This window comes from Apteryx mantelli, chromosome 27 (genome assembly GCF_036417845.1).
Source record: "Apteryx mantelli isolate bAptMan1 chromosome 27, bAptMan1.hap1, whole genome shotgun sequence".
In the NCBI taxonomy this organism is placed as follows: Eukaryota; Metazoa; Chordata; class Aves; order Apterygiformes; family Apterygidae; genus Apteryx; species Apteryx mantelli.
In genome coordinates this window covers 2,375,194-2,393,637 of record NC_090004.1, presented here as the reverse complement: position 1 = coordinate 2,393,637, position 18,444 = coordinate 2,375,194, and the positions used below count along the sequence as shown (strand labels likewise).

The 18,444-nt window shown below is 46.1% G+C and overlaps 1 protein-coding gene across 4 annotated transcripts; it reads left to right on the top strand.

The window, feature by feature from the left end:
• The first annotated feature begins 646 nt into the window (after positions 1-646).
• ZCCHC17 (zinc finger CCHC-type containing 17) lies at positions 647-17,869 on the top strand. 4 transcript variants are annotated; one of them, XM_013942361.2, is made up of 7 exons: positions 647-833; positions 1,200-1,257; positions 2,891-2,991; positions 4,609-4,700; positions 5,479-5,579; positions 6,891-7,039; positions 16,782-17,869. In XM_013942361.2, the coding sequence occupies exons 1-7, from the start codon at positions 792-794 to the stop codon at positions 16,959-16,961; spliced, it is 723 nt and encodes a 240-aa protein (XP_013797815.2). In that variant the 5' UTR covers positions 647-791; the 3' UTR covers positions 16,962-17,869. The 4 variants fall into 4 exon arrangements, with proteins under 4 accessions (XP_013797815.2, XP_067167810.1, XP_067167811.1 ...); XM_067311709.1 differs by having other exon boundaries at positions 13,680-16,958; XM_067311710.1 differs by lacking the exons at positions 647-833; positions 1,200-1,257 and adding an exon at positions 1,822-1,930.
• Positions 17,870-18,444: the final 575 nt, after the last annotated feature.

Below are 18,444 nucleotides of genomic sequence, written 5' to 3'. Positions count from 1 at the left end.
GCCCCCATTGGGCGGCCCCGCCGAGTCCTCCCGCGCTGATTGGCGGAGAGTTCCCGGATCGGCGCACTCTGTGATCTACTTCCGGCGCACGGGTGACGAAAGGAGAGCAGAGGCAGCGCGGCAGTGCGTTTTGCGCGCTGATTGGTCGATGGCGCCGGAGGAGGCGGGAAGGAGAGAGAGGGCCAATATAGGTAAATATGATTGGTTAGTGCGGTGTCGCCTGCGACCACCGCGCGCGGCGGTTGGTGGAGCGGCGCGTTGCCTCGGGGAGAGGGGGAAGCGGGAGGGAGCAAAATGGCGGCGGCGCCCTGTGTGGGTGAGTAGCGGTGGTGGCGACGGCAGGTCGTTCGCTCGCTTGGGTGCCAGTTTGGCCGGGGCATCGCGGCGAGGCTGGACTTCTCCGTCCGGGTCAGGCCCGGCTGGGCCGGTGCCGTTTGGGACCGCGGCCGGCGCCTGCCGCAGCGGTGCGGGCCGCCGCCGAGCCGCCCCGCGGCCCGGAGCCTCCGGCAGCCGGTGCGACCCTGCGCGAGGAGTCAGTGTCGCGTTGTAGCCTAATTCAAAATGTATTAAAGATTGTGTTTTATTAATCGGCCCGGTCGCAGGAGGTAGTTTAAAGTGCTAATTAAATGTATCTCTTTAAGGTATCACTCTGAACTCGGGTTACAAAGCGGGTTACTCCATAGCGCAGTGACGGGCAATGAGTTCAACCAGAGTCGGCCAGGAGGTGACAGAGGAGCGTTGTGGGTTGCTCCCAGAGACTTTCTCGAGTGCGTCCTGTGAGGTCTGAGGTGATGGAGCCGCTGCCTGAGCTCTACGCTGTCTTCCAAGGAGAGGTGTGCCATGGGGCTGCGGCTCACAGCCAAAATGCTGGGGAGCGTTTGAAACGTGGCTTGTTTCATTTCGTTTAAACGATTGGTTAGTTCAGTGGTGGTTTGGGAAACTGTCAGCTACATTGCTCATTTATGTAGATACATGTGTATGTGTGTGCACATATATGTGTGTGTGTGTGGTTGGCTGGCCACTCTTGCTCTAGAGTTATCAAGGAGTGTTGTTTCTCACCAGCCCTGAAATCTAAAACTGAAGGAAAATATGAGAACCATTTAGCTTTCTCTTTTTGTGTGTGCATATTTTAACTGGTGGTTTGAAAACAGGACTTTTACCAAGGCTCTTTTCAGATATTGTATCCATTTTCTTCACAGGTTGCTACCGTAACAGAATATGGGGCATTTATAAAAATCCCAGGCTGCAGGAAACAAGGTTTGTTTCTCTTAGTTTGTTCACGCTTAGTTTCATGCTAACTTGTTTAGGCCCTGCATCCATCCCCAGAACAAAAGATTTGGCAACTTTTAGAAAAATACTAGAACTTCTCCTTCTCTTTCCCTATCTGATTTATCAGCTAGCTCAGAAAAAGTGTTGTTAAATTAGAAAAAGAAATACAGGTTCTCACAAATGACTTAAAGCATAGCGCTACATTTGCATTAATACAAAAAAGACTCAGAAGATTACAAGTGTGAATTTTTGGTAACTTTAGGACATCTTAGAGAATCATTTTAAGGTATAGACAAACTACGGAAAATTCCTAAAGATATGTAATTTGACCAACTTATTTCTGACTAGTTTGCAAATTGAATAAAGATGACTGAAGTGGGCTTCAAATAAAAATAAAGCAGAAGAACTGATTTAGTTTTGTTTATAGTTGTGGGAAACCTGCACAGTAAAACAAAACTAGTCTTACAAAAGAGGCAATTAAAGCTGGATGTTCTGTTAAGTGCTTATATGCATACAAATAACCACCTCTCCACTCTCATCTTGAAGTGCACACTTACTTTAGTGCCAGTTCTAATACAAGTTTTTGGATGGAAGTGTGACTGCTGGAAGGGTGTCTCTTTGAGATGCAAACATGCCCTGAAATATGAGCCTAGACATCAAGGTGTGTTTCCGTATTTAACCTTCCTTGTATAATCCTGTAGCCTGCGTATGTCATTTGTGTAAGTTTGAAAAAAATATATATATATTTTTTTCTGGCTGTATGACCTTGCAAACACGACAGAAGATCAGGTCAGCCTGGTTTTTTAATGGTTTTGACATTGGCGGCAAAGTATTGCGCTGCTGATGCGTGAAATGTACTTCTTATTCTCCGGTGCTTGTGTTGGTTTTGGAGGACTGACAGGAATAGAGAGGTGTTAATGCCTGCTAAAATGAAAGTTTCTTCCATGCGGGCACCTGCTATTTTGAGTACAAAGACGCTGCGTCAGGGCCTGCTTCTCTGACAAGCTGTGACTTAAGATCTTAAATATGGAAAGTCCAGTTTCCATTTCCGGAGCTGCCTCAATGGGCAGTAATGGGCACCAGCTCATTGCACATGGTGCTGAATCATCCAGCCCCGGGGGTATCCGGGTACAAATGAAAATTTGGACCGATGAATCCAGTCTGGAGGCTGTGAGAATGCTATCTCCCTGTTGCCTGCGGCTTGATCGGATCCCACAGTTTTGCTTGCATTTGATTCACACAGAAAACTTCAGGATCGTTTCTGTAGTGACGGTGGTGGGAAGGGGGAATACGCAACTATATATATTTGGGGAGAACTGTGCTTTTCTCGTAGCTTCCTCTGTCTCTTCTGACATCTGTTGTTCTGCTGTGCGTCGCCCATACTTCCTAACAGCATAGAGTAAATTTGGAGCAAATGTTGATGAGCTTTTAGATGTTTGGAAACAAACCTGATTGATTAAACCAACTGATTCTCATCTGCCTAATGTTTGGGAAACTAGATGCTTAGTTTTGCTTCGGGAAGCCTCTTAGCATGTGCCCTCTGACTCCTAGAGGACAAAACTGACATTCAGTAGAGACTTCTTTTTTTCTTCCCTTTCTTCTCTGCCAAAAATATGACCAGGCCTTGTTCATAAGACTCACATGTCATCCTGCCGTGTGGATAAGCCCTCGGAAATAGTAGATGTTGGAGACAAAGTATGGGTGAAACTCATTGGAAAAGAGGTAACGTTAATTCTTGTTTCTTTAACACTGTGTAAATAAAGTATACTGCAAAACCGGTAAACTAAGAACTATTAGGTATGCAGGAGCAGTGTGTTCTGGTTGCTTTATCAAGTGTATTATATGTTCTATTTTACAAACAGATGAATTCTGCTCACCTTCGCGTGAGACTTTGGAAAGTGACCTTCTGTGACTTGCCACAATGCAATTCATAAAAGCTTTGGGCTTAAAAGCAACGAAACACTTTCCTTTCTTTTCCTATATACCTGTTTGCAGCTCACACCCCCGTAACTGTGTGATTGGTGGCCAGATGAGCGATTTGAGAAGATCCCAAGATGAGAGCCAATATAAGCAGAGTCTGTTGACAGTTGAGAGACAGGTCCATTCTTAGGAGCCGAGTCTTTTATTTTCAAGGAAAGATCTTTGGCAGTGAATTTTGCCCAAGAGAAAATACTCTGTTTTTTTTTTTCTCTCGAGAGGGGCATATTTTATTTTCTACCCTTCATTATATTGCTTTTTGGTGCACAAAAGATGTGATGCTAGGTCTATCTTCTGTATTTAAAGATTCCTTGGAACAAAGTCTCTTGCTTTGAGCCATTGAAACAACGAAAATAGACTATGTTTTTAGGGAAGAAGGGTGGGAAGGTGTTTTTTGTGTGTTTTTTTTTTTTTAATTCTTTTTCAAATGCATGTAGTTTGAAACCTGCTGCCTTCTAGAGATGAGAGGATTTTGTCATAATTGCTTTACATGTTTCAGGTTTTATTGATCGATAATAGTAGGGTTGACATAAAAAAAGATCCTTTGTGGTGATCTGTGGTGTGGCCTTTTCTTTTTTTTTAACTTTGTAAAAATGTCTTTATTAAGCTACTGTTTTCTTTATCTGAAACGTAGTTTTTTGGGTTCCTGGCTTCTCCGCTTCAGAGGCGAAGGGCAGAAGCATGCTGGAGAGGTGGACAGTAGAAGCGTTCATTGTTAGTCTGCTTGCAAGCAAGTGCATGGATTTCACAAGAAGGCAAAACAGAACAGATAGTAGCATTAGGGAGAATACGGAAGGTTGTAAGAAAGACTTAAAGTCGTAACCTTTGCTCTTGCTTCTAAAGTCAAAATGTGGCAATCGAGCTTATTGGGATTCAGAAAAGAGTAAGCCCCTGATACAGATACTTAGAAAGCTTCTAACCTTTTAAGAGGTTAGAAATGCGAAAGGGGATATAAAGTCTTATTTTTCAGGATGCAAATCTGCTAAAGGCCCAGGGGAAACTCCCTTATGGGTGGATTACTTGAGAATTATAGCAAAGTTCCTAAACGTACCCTTTCTTGTACAGCATTTTGGTTTGCTTATATTAAATGCAGAATGTTAATCTGAATGGACCTATAGTTTGATCTTGTTGTCTTATTTCTGAGGTAGCTGCTTAACATACTCTATTTTATTAACTAGAATACTCTGAAATGTAAATATAGATAAAATATAATAGAACAAAATCATTTTCACATAGTATCCTGGCTTTAGTAGTTCCTTTCAGTGCTGACAATTGTTTTCCTTCTCTATGGGCGACCTGGCAGATTGTATTAGTTAAAGTCACTGTCACTTCCTCTTCTTGCTCCATACCTTTCTCTTTCAGATGAAGGACGACAAACTGAAACTTTCCCTCTCCATGAAGGTCGTTAACCAAGGAACGGGAAAAGACCTGGATCCGAACAATGTTTCCCTTGAGTAGGTAAATCTACTGAGCAGAGTATAACAGATCAGACAGGTTGTTACTGCCTTTCATTCCTGGCCTTTCTACCGTAATAATTCTTCAGGTCCTCCCTCTTTTGGAGGATGAGGGGTGCTCCTTGCTGAACCCCTTGGAGACGGACTGGTGACTGAAGGCGTGACAAGGTACTCTCTTGGTTATGCTGATTAAAGGCTGGCAGGAGCTGGTGGAGGGAGAGCTGCAGGAAATTCCAGCCCTTTGCAGCCTGGCAGGATCTTAGTTCTTGCATTTTTTGATGGCCTCGTGCTTTGTGGTGGAAGGACTGTTCATTCTAGCTGTGGATTCATCTCGTTTTCACGTACAGTGAAATCAAATATTCTCCTTAACATGCTCAGACCTGTCAGAACTTCCTTATGTGTCTTTTCTTGGGATATCTCTTGCAGGTCAAGTAAAATTTGTTTGTGTTTATCCTGGGCAAGTAGGAGTGTGTATTTATTTACCTACATAATGCAGATGTTAGTATAAAGGAAGAAACTGCAGCTTCTTATCTTTGCCTGCTTTGTTTGGAGAGCGTTCAGTGGAGCTCAGAGATAGAAGAAGCCATATAATGTGTGTTAACAACGTTAACATTATTCTAATGAGTAGTTGGTCAGCTCCATTCCTTGGTTTAGCTGACTAAGGGATGCTTTTAGAGCAATACTTAAAAAACCCCTTGTATTTAGACTGTGTTCCATGTAAGTATATGGATTTAATGGTGAAGATGGATTGATGATTGAACTCTTCTTCTCTTTCCAGTCAGGATGAGAGGAAGAAACGTACATTCAGAGACTACACTAGTCAGAAGATCACTCTTGAAGCTGTCTTGAACACTGTGTGCAAGAAATGCGGTTGCAAAGGTATAGTCACGTAGGCTTCTTTTGATCTTTTGATCTAACCTTTGTTCGAGCTAGATTGTGGCCTGTAGATATGACTGTGGTGATGCCTGCCTTGTGATTGTGTCTCCCTGTACAGGGATTGAATTTTACTTCCAAATGTCTTTTAAAGGACAACTGCATTTTCCATCGCTTTTCTTTTGTCAAGGAAAGACTTAAATGAGCTCCTTCTATTAAGATTTGTTTCTTAAAATCACATCCGTTTGAACTTTCTCTAAGGAACCATTCTACTGAGCACAGTTCTTTTCTTCCTGTGTCTGTTTCGATGCGTCTTACAGCTGAGCTCTTAATCCAGTTTTCCATTTTAAGACATAAACATCAGCTTCAGCTAAATCGCTTAATTATGGCAAGAAAGGTCAATGGGAATTACTTTGCTGGTTAGTTGTTAGGAACACTGTTAGCTTGCGAGCAGCTCTCTTAGAGCTGAAAACAAGCTTTTTTACCTGGTGAGACTTTTGTTTTGCCTAGTATAGAAATGGAGAGTTGGCTTAACTGATGCCTTTTCTAGTAAGTTTTGCTGACCAGCTGCAAGTTGCTCTAGTGTAAGTTAGTAAAGTTTTTTTGTATGTGGAATTTTTACTGCACCTTGCTTATTGTCTTATATTATTTGGCCCCGGAGTAGTGGTTTTGCTGGAGTTAATACTAATCTAGAGAAGGTTAATGAAGACTGTTTTAAAAGCAGCTGTTCTAAATGCTAACATGGTTCTCTGCAGTGGTAGATAACTATCTTAAAATACTATTTTGAAGAACCCCCAAAACTTTAAACTAAATTCTAGGTATTTGCAGTCTACTTCTTAATGATGATGTCTACTCATAAAAGCCAGGCAGATGCTATCTAAGTGCAGTTTCCACTACAACTGTTAATAGATCGGCTTTGATGTTTGCAGAGTAGAACCTGATTGAGCTGATTTCCCATGTGTTTGTGGCTTTGGTCTCATTTACAGATGTCTATCGCACCAATTGACTCCCTTTCCCATCCACTGTTTTGTGCTGCTTAAGCCATTGCCCAGACATGTCTCTACTAATTTCCCTGTTGAGACAAGAGTGGCTTAGTTTTGCCTGATTAATCTTTCCGGAATGACTTGTGTTGCACTTGCTCCGCTGGCTTGTATAATCTGGTCCTGTAAAACTAGTTGGAATGCTAGGGGGGGGGGGGAAAAAGTGCAGTGTAGAGTCTCATAGTGTGACTAATAATAAAAAGGTTGTCGTCAGCACTTTATCTGAAATGCAGTTTTAAAAAAGGTCTGGGTCGCTACTTTGAACGCTGTTTTGCAGGTCATTTTGCCAAGGAGTGCTTCATGCAGCCTGGAGGTACCAAATATAGCCTGATTCCGGAAGAGGAGGAAGAAGAGGCAGCGACAGCAGAATATGAAAAAGATAAAAAGACCAGTCTGGCTGATGATTCTTCAAAAAAAAGAAAAAAGGTACAAGGTGCACTTTTGCTAGCCTAGAAAAGTGGGCCACACGTGCTGTTCGGTAGAGTTACGTCTGTGATTTAGTACAGCAAGGTGGGTACAAGTAGCCCTTTTGGGGCTGAGAAAGAAAGTGGCTCTGTTTGTGCAGGTTCTGAGGCAAAACAGGAATCTCTTCTGCAGATGGTTTAGTAGTTCTTACTTTCTGCTTTTATTCTTTTTTTTTAAACTATCTCTGGGGCGGTTTTGTACCATAATGCACAGCCCTGTCAGGCCCTGCAGTGAGGAAAAGGGATTTTTTTTCTTGGCCTTTGTGAGGCCCTACTTAAGTTTTCTGAATTTCTGTGACTCATGCTGATAACTTTGTCTCCCCTCTTCTTTCACAGCTGTTTTCCATTCACCTGTCTTTAATCTGAACTAAATGCCCACTGCTGCCTTGACGCGGCAGGTGTCCTGACCCAGCCTGTGTGATGTGAACTAGGCTTATCTGCACATGCCAGGGTAAAATCATAGGTTGTGTTTGCACAAGGAGCTTATTGCATTTCTAGGCTCTAAAGTAGTCTCTGTCCACATGAACTTTTCGAGAGATAAGAGACCTTTTTTGTCCAGTGTTTGAACTCTGGCTTCAAGAGTGTGCTGGAACAGCACAACGGGTATAGAAAGCAGGTGGGACTTGAATCCAAAGCAGAAGTGTCTGGTGGTCGGGCTGCTTACGCAGAAATGCGTCTTCCAGTTCTAGACTTAAGTAAATAAACTGTTCCATCAACCCTTTCACAGCCTGAGTCCAGCTTGCCATTATGCTTCCAAAGCCTTCTCCCCTGCCACCGGCCCTTTGGTCTAACTGTATCCCTGGAGAGTGGCAACAGGCAGGGAGGGTGGTGGGGTTTCTAACGTCTAGAAGCAGGACAGGCTGAAGAGAGGGAAAACTTTGGCAGAGGTAGCGAGGGATGGTCTGGCCGTAGTTTTGTTTCCTTGTTGCGAGAGAGGCCCAGCAACAGCGTTAGCATTTGCGTGGTGGGAACTGACTTCTGAGGGCTTAGTCCCCGCTGGATTGCTGGGGGGCTGCGTGAGCGCTAGCGCTAGTACAGGAGAGCGCAAACAGCGGGTACGGGGAAAGGACAAGTCCCTCTGTTTTGATGGCAGCCCGCATTTAAATCAACCCAGAGCGATACTGGGAACCAAAGTCTCACCTCCAGTTGTGTTTTTCATTGGTAAGGTGTTTTTTTGGAGCTTGGGTATGTTCTTATCTGGGAGGAGAGGTGCTGTTTGGGGGATTGTAGATGGTGGCTGCACCAGAGCAGAAAAGTCAAGTGTATAGTGACTTTCCTTGTGTTTGCCTCTGCCCTGTGGCTTACCCATTTCTGCCCAAGAGTCAGTACAAAATTATGTTGACTTTAATTTGATTCCTAATCTGCAGTTCTTGTTTGCCCAGTAAAGCTCAGAATAGCTCATCCAGTAGTGGGAACTTGATCTCTCTGACTGTAGATCCTGGTACCTGGTTCCGTCCCGAGAGGTGTGCTCTGCTTCCCCCCAAAACAGGCTCTTGTCCAAGGAATATCTTGGACTTGTATGGCAGCGTAAGAGCAGCACTCTGCAGACAAAATACACACACTCGTCTTTTTGTTCTGGTCCTGGAAGCAGGCAACTGAACCGAGTGATCTCTTGGATCCCAGGCTAACTGCGATTCTCGCCTTTCCCGACTTAAAACATCGGCCTTGTGTCTTACTGTGGAGAGGTGTGAGACCAGGCTGTTGGCAATACCTCAGCAGGCCTGACTTCTCTTGCCTTTGGTTCTCTTCCCTCTAGGAGTGAGGGTGGCTTATCTGGTAAAGATTCGCTTTGCTTTACGGTGGAAGTAACTGTTACTTAAATGGTGCTGGGAAGAATTATACTAAAGAGGTGCACAAATATTCCTTTATCTTGTCAATGCCTGTCCACTGAGGGTACGGATTCCCTGTGGAGTCTTGCCCTGCTGAGACTACAGGATATGTGGGTCACCTTCCTGAATTTGTTACTATTTTTTTTGTCTGTGGATTAACAGCCTTCCTTTAAATGTTGCTTGTTCCTTTGATCTCCTCCCTCCTCAAGGAGGAGATCAAAGGTTTTCAGATGTTTTCCAGTGCTGGAAAATAAAACTTTGAGCTTTTTGGAGACAGGATGTGGGATCCTCAAAATGAATAGCTTCCTTGTTGTCTCGGGTGCCTGCTGTGATCTTGTCTGGGAGCCACCATGTGCTTCCCTGCTTGCCTGGAGCCCCAGGGGGATTTACACAAAATCGAAATAGCTCAATCAACCTAGTAACAATTGCTTTGCTGACTGGGTCCTATCCAGTGTTTGTAGCGTAAAAGTAGAGCTTGCAATTTTTAAACGAATACGTAGCAGTTCCCTATCTACCAAACATCCATTTAATGACAGAGCAGTAAATGAACAGCCAGGAAGGTTCGCACATCAGTATTTTCTTTCCCTGATCTGATGCTTCGTTGCAGTCCTCCTGGTGCTCTCCCCAGAGACTCCTCTCCTTACAGAGATACTCTGGGGTCCTCACCCCCTATATTCTCTGCTCGCCTTTCCCATGGTCGCCATCATCAGTAGTTTATGCCCAGAGTCGCTATATAGCTGGCAATATGGTTCCCAGAGCTAGCATTAGATCCTTCCTGGTTTAACTGGTTTGCTGCTCTTATCACAACTTGTAAGACTCTCCAGAAAAAGTGGTCCTTCTGTTATTAACTTCAGACCCACAGATGGTTTTTAGACCACCTGAATCATGACCAAGATGGAACTGAGGAACTCGGTGTTTTCACTTTTCTCCTGCCTGAGCCCTGCAGCATCTACTGGAGAAAAGACAGCTGAAGACTTCAGCTCTCTGTACTGGCTTAGTCTTCTGGTGTGACTTTGGGCACAAGTTTTCCTGGTTACAGATCACCATCTTAGTAACGTGAGGGCATTGTCCTGTCTCCTGTCGACCCTGAGAACATAAATAACTTGGAGAAGCTGTCACAGCGCTATACGGAAGTACCAGAGAGCATCTGAAGAGTCTCTGACAGCTGCTCAAGCGTGTCACTGCATCCCTTTCGCTTTTATTCTCCTTGGGTCACAGGGTGAAGGAACTCCTATGGGAACACTGCAGTGAGCCTGTACTGAGCTTGTGTAGGAGGGAGGCGTGCTGAGAAAAAATAAACCCTCCTGATTCTTCTCCTCGTCTGTCTTTCAGGAAAAGGTCTTCTGTTCTCAACCCCCTTGCGTTTGCATCCTGCGTGGCTGTGCCATCTTCTGCTCAGATACATTGATTAATTTATCCCTGGTGTAGTTTTGTGAAGGTCATTGGAGTTGCCTGATAAATGTGACCTGCGATCGCTTTTCTGCGGTTTGCAGCTGTTTCTCTTGTCGTGTGAAAGACTTCCTTGAAGTCTTACTGCATATGTTGTCTCCTCGCTTAAAACCACACCTTAAATCGTTGTTTGTTCAGTGACCTGTAGTTCATCAAGCCTTAGTCCATCCTAATTCCTAGCCTGCTACTTGTTTTACTAGTTCCTAAATAGCATTAGCTTAAGGCATAGCGCAGCCATGTTCACTCTCTTCACACGTATGCTGTTCTCTTTTTGTCCTCTTCTCTGCTTTTCTAAACTTTGCTATATTTACATAAATGGCCATATGCTGGATTCTTCTCATCAGATTAATTCTAACTAGTTCTTAAACAAGGGATAGAATGATATCCTGGGATTTACATGATAAATCTTGTTTGGAATTAGGCTGGCATGGTAAAAGTTCCCTTTATTTTAAGAATAAAAACCTAGCAGGTATACTGACACCTTTTTTGGAGATGCAGAAATCCTGGAAATCCATTCTGATTTTTCACAAGGGCAGACACAAATTCTCAGAACGAGACCATAACTCCACAGAGGGTTTGGTGAAAGAATATTTAAACTTCTTGGTGACTTCTGGACACTCCCCTCTTATCTCAAAATCAAATACCTTTAGAGGGAATGAACTGTTGCAACATTCTCAAAACACAGCCCCAAGCAGCTCTTCTTTACGAAGAAGAGGAAACAGAACCTGGTGTGCTAGTATGGTCGACTCCTAGCACCAGCCTTTTCAGAAAAGCTACGATAATGTGAAAGTCAGCTCTTTTAGCCGGCTCTAGCTTCCCAACACAAGTCTTGTCTTGAAGTCTCTAATGTATAAGTTGGTTCCATTTTCTAGAATTATAATTTCTGCGTGAGTTGGACAAGATGTATAAAGAACCGTAACATCCAAATCTCCATAATTCTTGGCTTTCTCTGAGCATCTTTACATTTGGAGTCTGGACAAAATCGTAATGTTTATACAAGCACAGTGTTTGCAACACTGGGCAAACGCCTGGGTGTGGCTTTAGAACAGAGCTGAGCTTAGCCTGAGCTTCATCTGTCATTGGGGATCAATTCTGGAGGCCAATTTGCAGCTAGGGCGCGGCAAGGCTTTGCTGCTGTAGCTGAGGGCGAAAATTGGGCCTTTACTTTTGGCACTGTCGTCTCTGATGCGTAAACCGGAGAAACGCTCCCCTCTTGTGCAATAGCGGCAAGCTCTGGAATCAGTTCCGTGTGGTTAGTAACCAGCAGGGCACAGGAAGGCAGTTTAGTGCTTATCATTCGGTATCAGGATGTTGGGTTTTTAAAGGAATTGGCAGCCTAACAGAAAGATATTGCTTGTACGGAATGGTTTCGGAGCCCCGCTGTCTCGTGCTGTAGAAAATGTTGAACTCTCCTGTAACTGCTTTGCTCCCTGCAGTGTTTGCAGTCTAGACTGTTTGCCAACGTCCAGCGCTGCCCAGTCGTGTGCTTTTGCCGCGGTATTTGCGTTAACAGGCTGGAAGTACTTGTTCTGTGCTGGTTTGAATGCTTTGGCTGTTAAAATAGGACGGTCTGAAAAAGGAGACTGTGATTTTTTTTTTAGCCAGCGCAAAGTCCACATGTGCACTTTTATTTCCCCTGTCGTCCTGAAGGCACTGATGTGACATCCTGTCTTGTCTTTAGCCTTCACACACTGAGAAGTTTCCCAAGCTCTGGAATGAAACTCTGTTACAAGGTCTCGTCAAACTTTCTCACCATGTGCACAGACTGGAAAAGCTTGAGAAAATTCTCCTTGCTGCATCCTTTTCTCTAAAAGATTTAACTCTTTACCATCATCGTTTTCCAAAGACTGTTGTGACTTGGTTCTACCCTTAATCTGTGGATAAGGGATTTTGTGATGACTTTAGTGTCGTCTCGCAGAAAAACCTAGACTTTGGCAAATCTTGAAAGACATAGATTATCATAGCGCTATTATGGAGCTACAAAAACTGATACCTGCCGAAGATCTGCTGGGTGTAGAGTAAACTAAATCCTCCACCCTCTCCCCTGAAGTCCGGGAGGATTCTTTGCTAGATGCGCAGCTCCAAGCCTTGCGTTTTATCTTTGCTATTCCATCTCCCTAAAAGAGTTGCTCTGTTTCACATTAAACAAGCTACTAGTTGCCTTTCTTCTGTGCCCTTAATTGATAGCCCGTATCTGGTGCGATGACACACAGTCCATGCTAAATTGATGCCTTTAGCTGAACCTCTTATGGCCCTACTGCTGCGGGAGAACGTGTCTTTTTAAATGAAACTCTCCCGACTCAGCTTGGCTTCCCGTAAGCCCGTATATTAATCTTCATATAGAAACGGAACTTGTCCTGAAAGCGGCTGAAGCTAATGGAAGAACTGTCTCCTGGGGGAAGAGCTAGGAGAATCCAGCCTTCTCTTTGTGCATGTCCGTATCCTTGCTGTAGCTTTGTTCACGTTCAGCTAATCCTCGCTTAGCTCGAGCGTCTCGCAAAGACGTATCTGAATTCCTGTGCCCTCGTGCTCTGTTCTTACCCAGGCGTACGCAGAGGTTGTTCTGTGCTCTCGCCATTGAAGCACTGCTTTTTCCAGAGCAATTTTGTGAGAATTTGCCTTTCGGCGGAAGCTTAAGGGAGGTGTTGGAGCGCTGTCAGCAACTCGGTGAAATACCCTGTGCCCTCCCTATCGATGCCTGCCTAAATTAGAGCATGGACTTAATGTTCTCACCTGCCTTGGTGAGCTGCTTGGGCTAAAAGCACCTTGAAGCCTACAGCAGACAAAGCCGAGTCAGGGTGTAAAGTGGGTTATTGCAGGGGATTTTTTCCCTCTTTGCCTCCTTTTTCATACTGTGTTCAGCAGCTGCTTCTGGCTTCCCTTGCTTACAGATAAGTGCTAGTGTCTTAGCTTGCAGCGCGGTGGGTGAATCTGCACACGCTGCGTTTTTTTGCGCTTCCTTGTGCAAAGTGAGTTTTCTTTCTGTGGACGCTTTCCAAGCAATTATCAGCCAGGGTGGTGGTTGCTTTTTTTTCTTTTTACCCTGGGTAGGGTGGGTGTGGAGCAAGCCTCGGGCAGCACCCGCAGGCATCCGAGGGAGGTGAGGTGACTCAGCGTGGCCCTCAAAATTGTCAGTGCCGGATTCACACCTGACTGGCTCCCATGCACAGCCCTGTGCTGTGCGTCTGGCTGTGTTGCAACAGGTGGAAATACTTTCCCAAATGGGTCGTTCTCATTTTTGTACAGGTATTTCTTGCACGTCTACTGCCGCTCGCTATTGTTCCCCTTGTGTAATCATGCATTTGTTTTCTCTCCCTGGCTTAGTTGTTCTTCTAGGTTGGGCTGTGGACGTACGGCAGCCAATCAAGGAGAGAGGCCTCCCTGAGGACTCGTTTTGTCTGAAGTCCTGCGGCTTGCGCAGCTGAGCCTTTGGGCTTGCTGCTCCTTTCTGGCTCTTCGCAAAATGAGGGCACGGCGCTAGCAGCCCTGCCAAGGCAGGGGTGATTTACGGCAAGGCTGTTCCGGTAAAACTCTGCGAGCCCAAGGGTGGCCTTGAGGTCACTGGGGACCCTCTCGGCAAAGATAATAAGCTGAGCTGTTGGCTCGGGGACTCCAAGACTTCTCCCATTACGCGGAAGAACGTAAATGATGTTTTAGATGACAAACACTGAAGGTGTTAGCCGTTAGACTGTTGTCCATCTCCGACTGTGGTGCTCCCTAAAGCCTCTGCACACCTGTGCTCTGAGCAAGCCATCTTTCAGCCTGTTTAAATTGGGGGCGGAGGGGGAACATGGCTGTTTGTCTGGCTCACCGAGACTCCTTCGCCCGGGCCGGTGCCACGCTGAATGAACACCCTGGGCTTCTCCCACCCGCTGGCACAGGCTCAGCAAACTCATTACAGTTGCCGAACGGAGAGCTTACCCCTCTGGAGGTGGTGAACATGGGAGGCAGTGCCCAGCTAGGCCAGCGGTCACGGCTCCTTGTTTGCACTCCGCTTTGAACCCGTATTCACGAGTTTGCCTTCATTCCCAGTTATGGTCCTAGCGGTGCCGTCTCCACCGCTGAACTGCGGGGAGTGGTTTTACAAACCCAAGCTTTAGTTTCACACGTAGCGGGAGGGGGATTCCTGGGCTTAGGCAGCGCACGAGGAATGCGGCATCTGTTACTGTAGCAGGGTGACATCAGACTAAATGAAATGCATCCAGTAAAAGATAGAGTGTGAGGAGGGGGGAAAAGAGCTCAGCTACAACTGGGAAAAATCCTAATGTAGTACACTTAATATTAGTACACGTATTATTAGGACCTGGCTGCGTAGTTAAATTACGGAGGAGAATAGGACGCTGTTTTGCAGCAAGTTGCAGAAGGGTTGTGCCCAGTCTTACAAGTGTACCAATTCCAGAGCAGTTAACACATATATATCCTTCAGGAATGTGTAGCTCACTTTAAGTAAAAATGCCAGCATATGGTTTAGTCAAAGCGGCAAGATTGGCTTGCTGGGTTACATTCCTTGCTGGTGGGGTCTAAGCCTGTCGTGGGCAACTGCGCTGGTTTGGTTTGTCTTACTGGCCCATCTCCGCTTCCGGAAACCCTGTTTTGCTTCTTTCCTATGTCCTTTTTATGTCCTTGAACTATAATGAAAACTCACGATACCTGCTTGCACAGGAAGGTCTGGTTTTAATGTTGATGTGACTGTGGAAGAAATCAGTGGTGTCTTCTTAGAGGTTAGTGTTGCTGGGCTTGAACGGAAAGCCGGGACCCTTACTGCTCTTAACAGTCTTGATGTGCTTTATAAAATATTAAAATCACTTAGTGTTTATGGGCCTACTCATCTGAATGCTGTTTTCACTTCCTTTCTGGGATCTTGTGGGTGTTGGAGAACAGCATCTCATTTTTTTTTTCGGGAAGATCTTTCTTTTTTTCAAAGTCTCTTCCTAAAATATACCCCCCCAAACCTTATGTCTTGTTCCAAGAGTTGGTTAGCATAATAATTTTGTGGGTAGTCGGGGAACTAGAAAGGCGAGTTGAACTGGCATCAGGCTCACGTTTGCTTATTCTCTGCAAAAGCAAGCCAAGCCAGCTGGTGCCTTCGATCCACTTGTTCTCCTGTTTAATTTAAAATCCTAGAGTTGGAGCATTCCACTGCTTTTGCGAGTGGAAGCGAGCATGCTGCCTGCACAGGCAAATCGGATCCTCTCCCTCAATACCGCAGTCTATTTAAATATAGACAAATTGCTATGCTGTGTCATCAGATAGCCTGTCTGCTTTGGGATTGTCCGCCTGACACGATTTCGGGGGAAGGCGCGCTGCAGTACTGATTTTAGGGTAACCTGTGCTTTGTAGTTATTGTATGATGCCGCAGAATTGAGGGTTTAGATCCCTTTCGGAGTTCTTACAATATTTATTCCAACACCAGCTATTTTTATTCTACATGTAAATGTCAGGTCCCTCTTGAACCCTGTAGCTTTTGCCTCAGGGCTTCGCAGAAATAACGTACGGAGAGCTCCTTAATTCCCGTGGCTTCTGCCTGTGTGTGGTGCAGAAATGGTGGGAAGCCGCAAGAGCAGGAGGATATATGGTTTGTTTGGAGGCCGTGCAAAGAGAGCACGGTTATTGCTCGCTAAAGGGCACGTTCCCCGTGCCAGCTCCCCTCCAGAGAAGGTCGAGAGAAGCTTCGAATTTGAAGAAGTAGGTTTAGGCCTTTGTGGTGGGAGCGCTGGTGTCAGATGCAGCCCATCACGGCTGCGCTGGGGGCCGTGGTGTGGTAAGAACCCGTTGCCTTTCCGTGCTGGGAGGTGAGCGGGGCCTAGCAGAGCAGAGTCAACTCGCCTCTCTCAGTAGACCTAAGGTACGTAACGGTGACGTTTTAGACTCCTAGAGCGTTTCCCTGGCCGGCAATTTCTGGGATTTTGGCTGGGCTTGGGCTTTCCTGCAAGGAGAAGGGTGCACTGTCAGTAGTGCTCCATTGCATTAGCATTAATTTCCTGAGGCTCTGTGTGCTGATGTTCTGGGGGAGCCAGGGGAGGCGATACTGACTTCCAACCGGCTATTTTAGAAACCCGTTTTGTTGGCAAAAGGCCTCATCCTGCCAACATCTATTAAAGGTAATAACGTTAACTAACTGAGAAAGCCCTGACTCTGGAGGGATTGCAAGGACTCTCTTATGGTGATGGTGAGTAGCAGTTTTGAGGCTTGGATCCTCACCACCTCCACTCTGTTACACTGGGCCTCGTGCGGTTGGGGTCTAACGCAGCTAGTTAAGCCCCGAGTAGCTGGGGCAGGAGCTGTGTGTATGGTCCACGTCGGAGAACAGGCTCAGCTCTGTGTCGCAGCTTTAAAGGCACCTGTTACGGAGAGCGGCTCGCTGCCCGGGTGAGCGGAAGTGACAGTTTTCCAATGTGCAGGGCTTTATTTCTTTTCATTCGATAGGAGAAGAAGAAGAAAAAGAAACACAAGAGTAAGCAGTCCTCCGAGTCTGATTCTGACAGCTCTGACTCCGACAGCGATGGGGCTCAGCCAGCCAGCAAGAAGGCCAAACATTCAGGGAAAGCCAGCAAGGCTCAGAAGAAGAAGAAGAAAAAGAAGCATAAGAAAAAGCACAAGGAGTGAGGGAGCAGACGCGAAGGGGTACCGACGTTGCGAATCCCTGGAAAATACTGCTTGGGAGAGCAGAACTGAATCAGTGCATTCCTTCAAGGACAAGGCATTTCCTTCTTAAAAACTAATGCTCAGCCTGTGGTGTTTGAGATTTTGACTTTGATACTAGTTGTCCACTATCACCTTAGCCATGGGCTGCCATTTTCTCCCACCAAGGCCAGTGGGTGTGCCTGGGAAAAAAAAAAACAGGCTAATTCCACCCGTTCATCAGCACCTCTCCCATCCTGTAGCCTCGTGTTTCGCTGGGTAAGCTGCCGGCGCTGCGCGGCGGCTCCTTTGGACAGTGGTGGCCCCGCTGTAAGGAGCATGCATGACATCCGCCCCTGGATCCCGTTGCCTGTAAAAGGTGGAGCTCTGCTGCCTGGCCGTGCTTCCTCCTACCAATCCCTGCCGAGAGCTCGGGGTGGGGGGAGTTGTCGCCGGACCCTGCAGCGAGGCTCTGCCTTCCTTGCAGCTCTGCGCTCGCCGGTCACCGCTCTGCAGCTCAGGCTTTTGCTCCGCACGTGGTTTGTCGGATCAGCGTAACTATGCGGTAACTGAATCGCAGCCCAATACTGTCATCTCGGAACAGCTCCGAGAAAGGACAGCCGATATCTGTGCCGTTGCCTGTTTCCTTTCCCAGCATAAGGCAGTATTATAACTGCCTCCATGCTGGAGGGGCTTCATTCATGGTGACAGCGTGGAGCCATTTGGCTGTGGTCTAGAAACCCTCCCTCCATTTCATTCATTTTGTCTGCAAGCATTTGGAGCGGGAGACCCAGAAGCGACTCAGTGAGCGGACATACTTTAAGTAAACATTGCGTGGTGTGTTTGCTGGCTTTGTAAATGATGGAAAATAAATTTATCAAATCTCCATTGAACTTTGTACTGCATTTTCCCTTCTGTGCGCTCTGCACTTCATCTCAGGCAGTAAAACCAAGGCGTACCTGCATGAGAGGGGACGCGGCTTGCATGGGGGCTTTTTGAAAGTCTGCTTAGGACAGGGAGGAGAAGACGCTTGTGTAGGAGCCCTGGTTGCTTTCTAGAGGGTTCCTGGGGTGTGGAGCTGCTGAGGTGACCCCTAAAAGAAGCCTGCTGGAGCAGAAGGCAAAGCTTACGGTGTGTTTTGGTAACAAGGTGAAATAACGACTGAAGTATAAATCTTTTAATTAGACTCAAAGGTCTCTGAGGAAGGAAGCACAGAGGCTCAAGCAGTCCTGTGCTGCAGTTCATATCTAGGCTAGTCACTGTAGACCCTGGTGACCACAGAGGAAATCTGGGGGGAGCAATTCATCCCCTCTTCGAGGAGATGTTTAAAAACGGGCTGGCTGAGTCACTTGTATGGCCACTGCCTCTAAAGGGAAGCGAGAGTGACTGTTTGCATGCTCATCACAGCTGTGGCTTTTCTCACTGCTAAGGGGGTAGGAGGCTTCAACCACCCTCTAGAAGCAGGCTG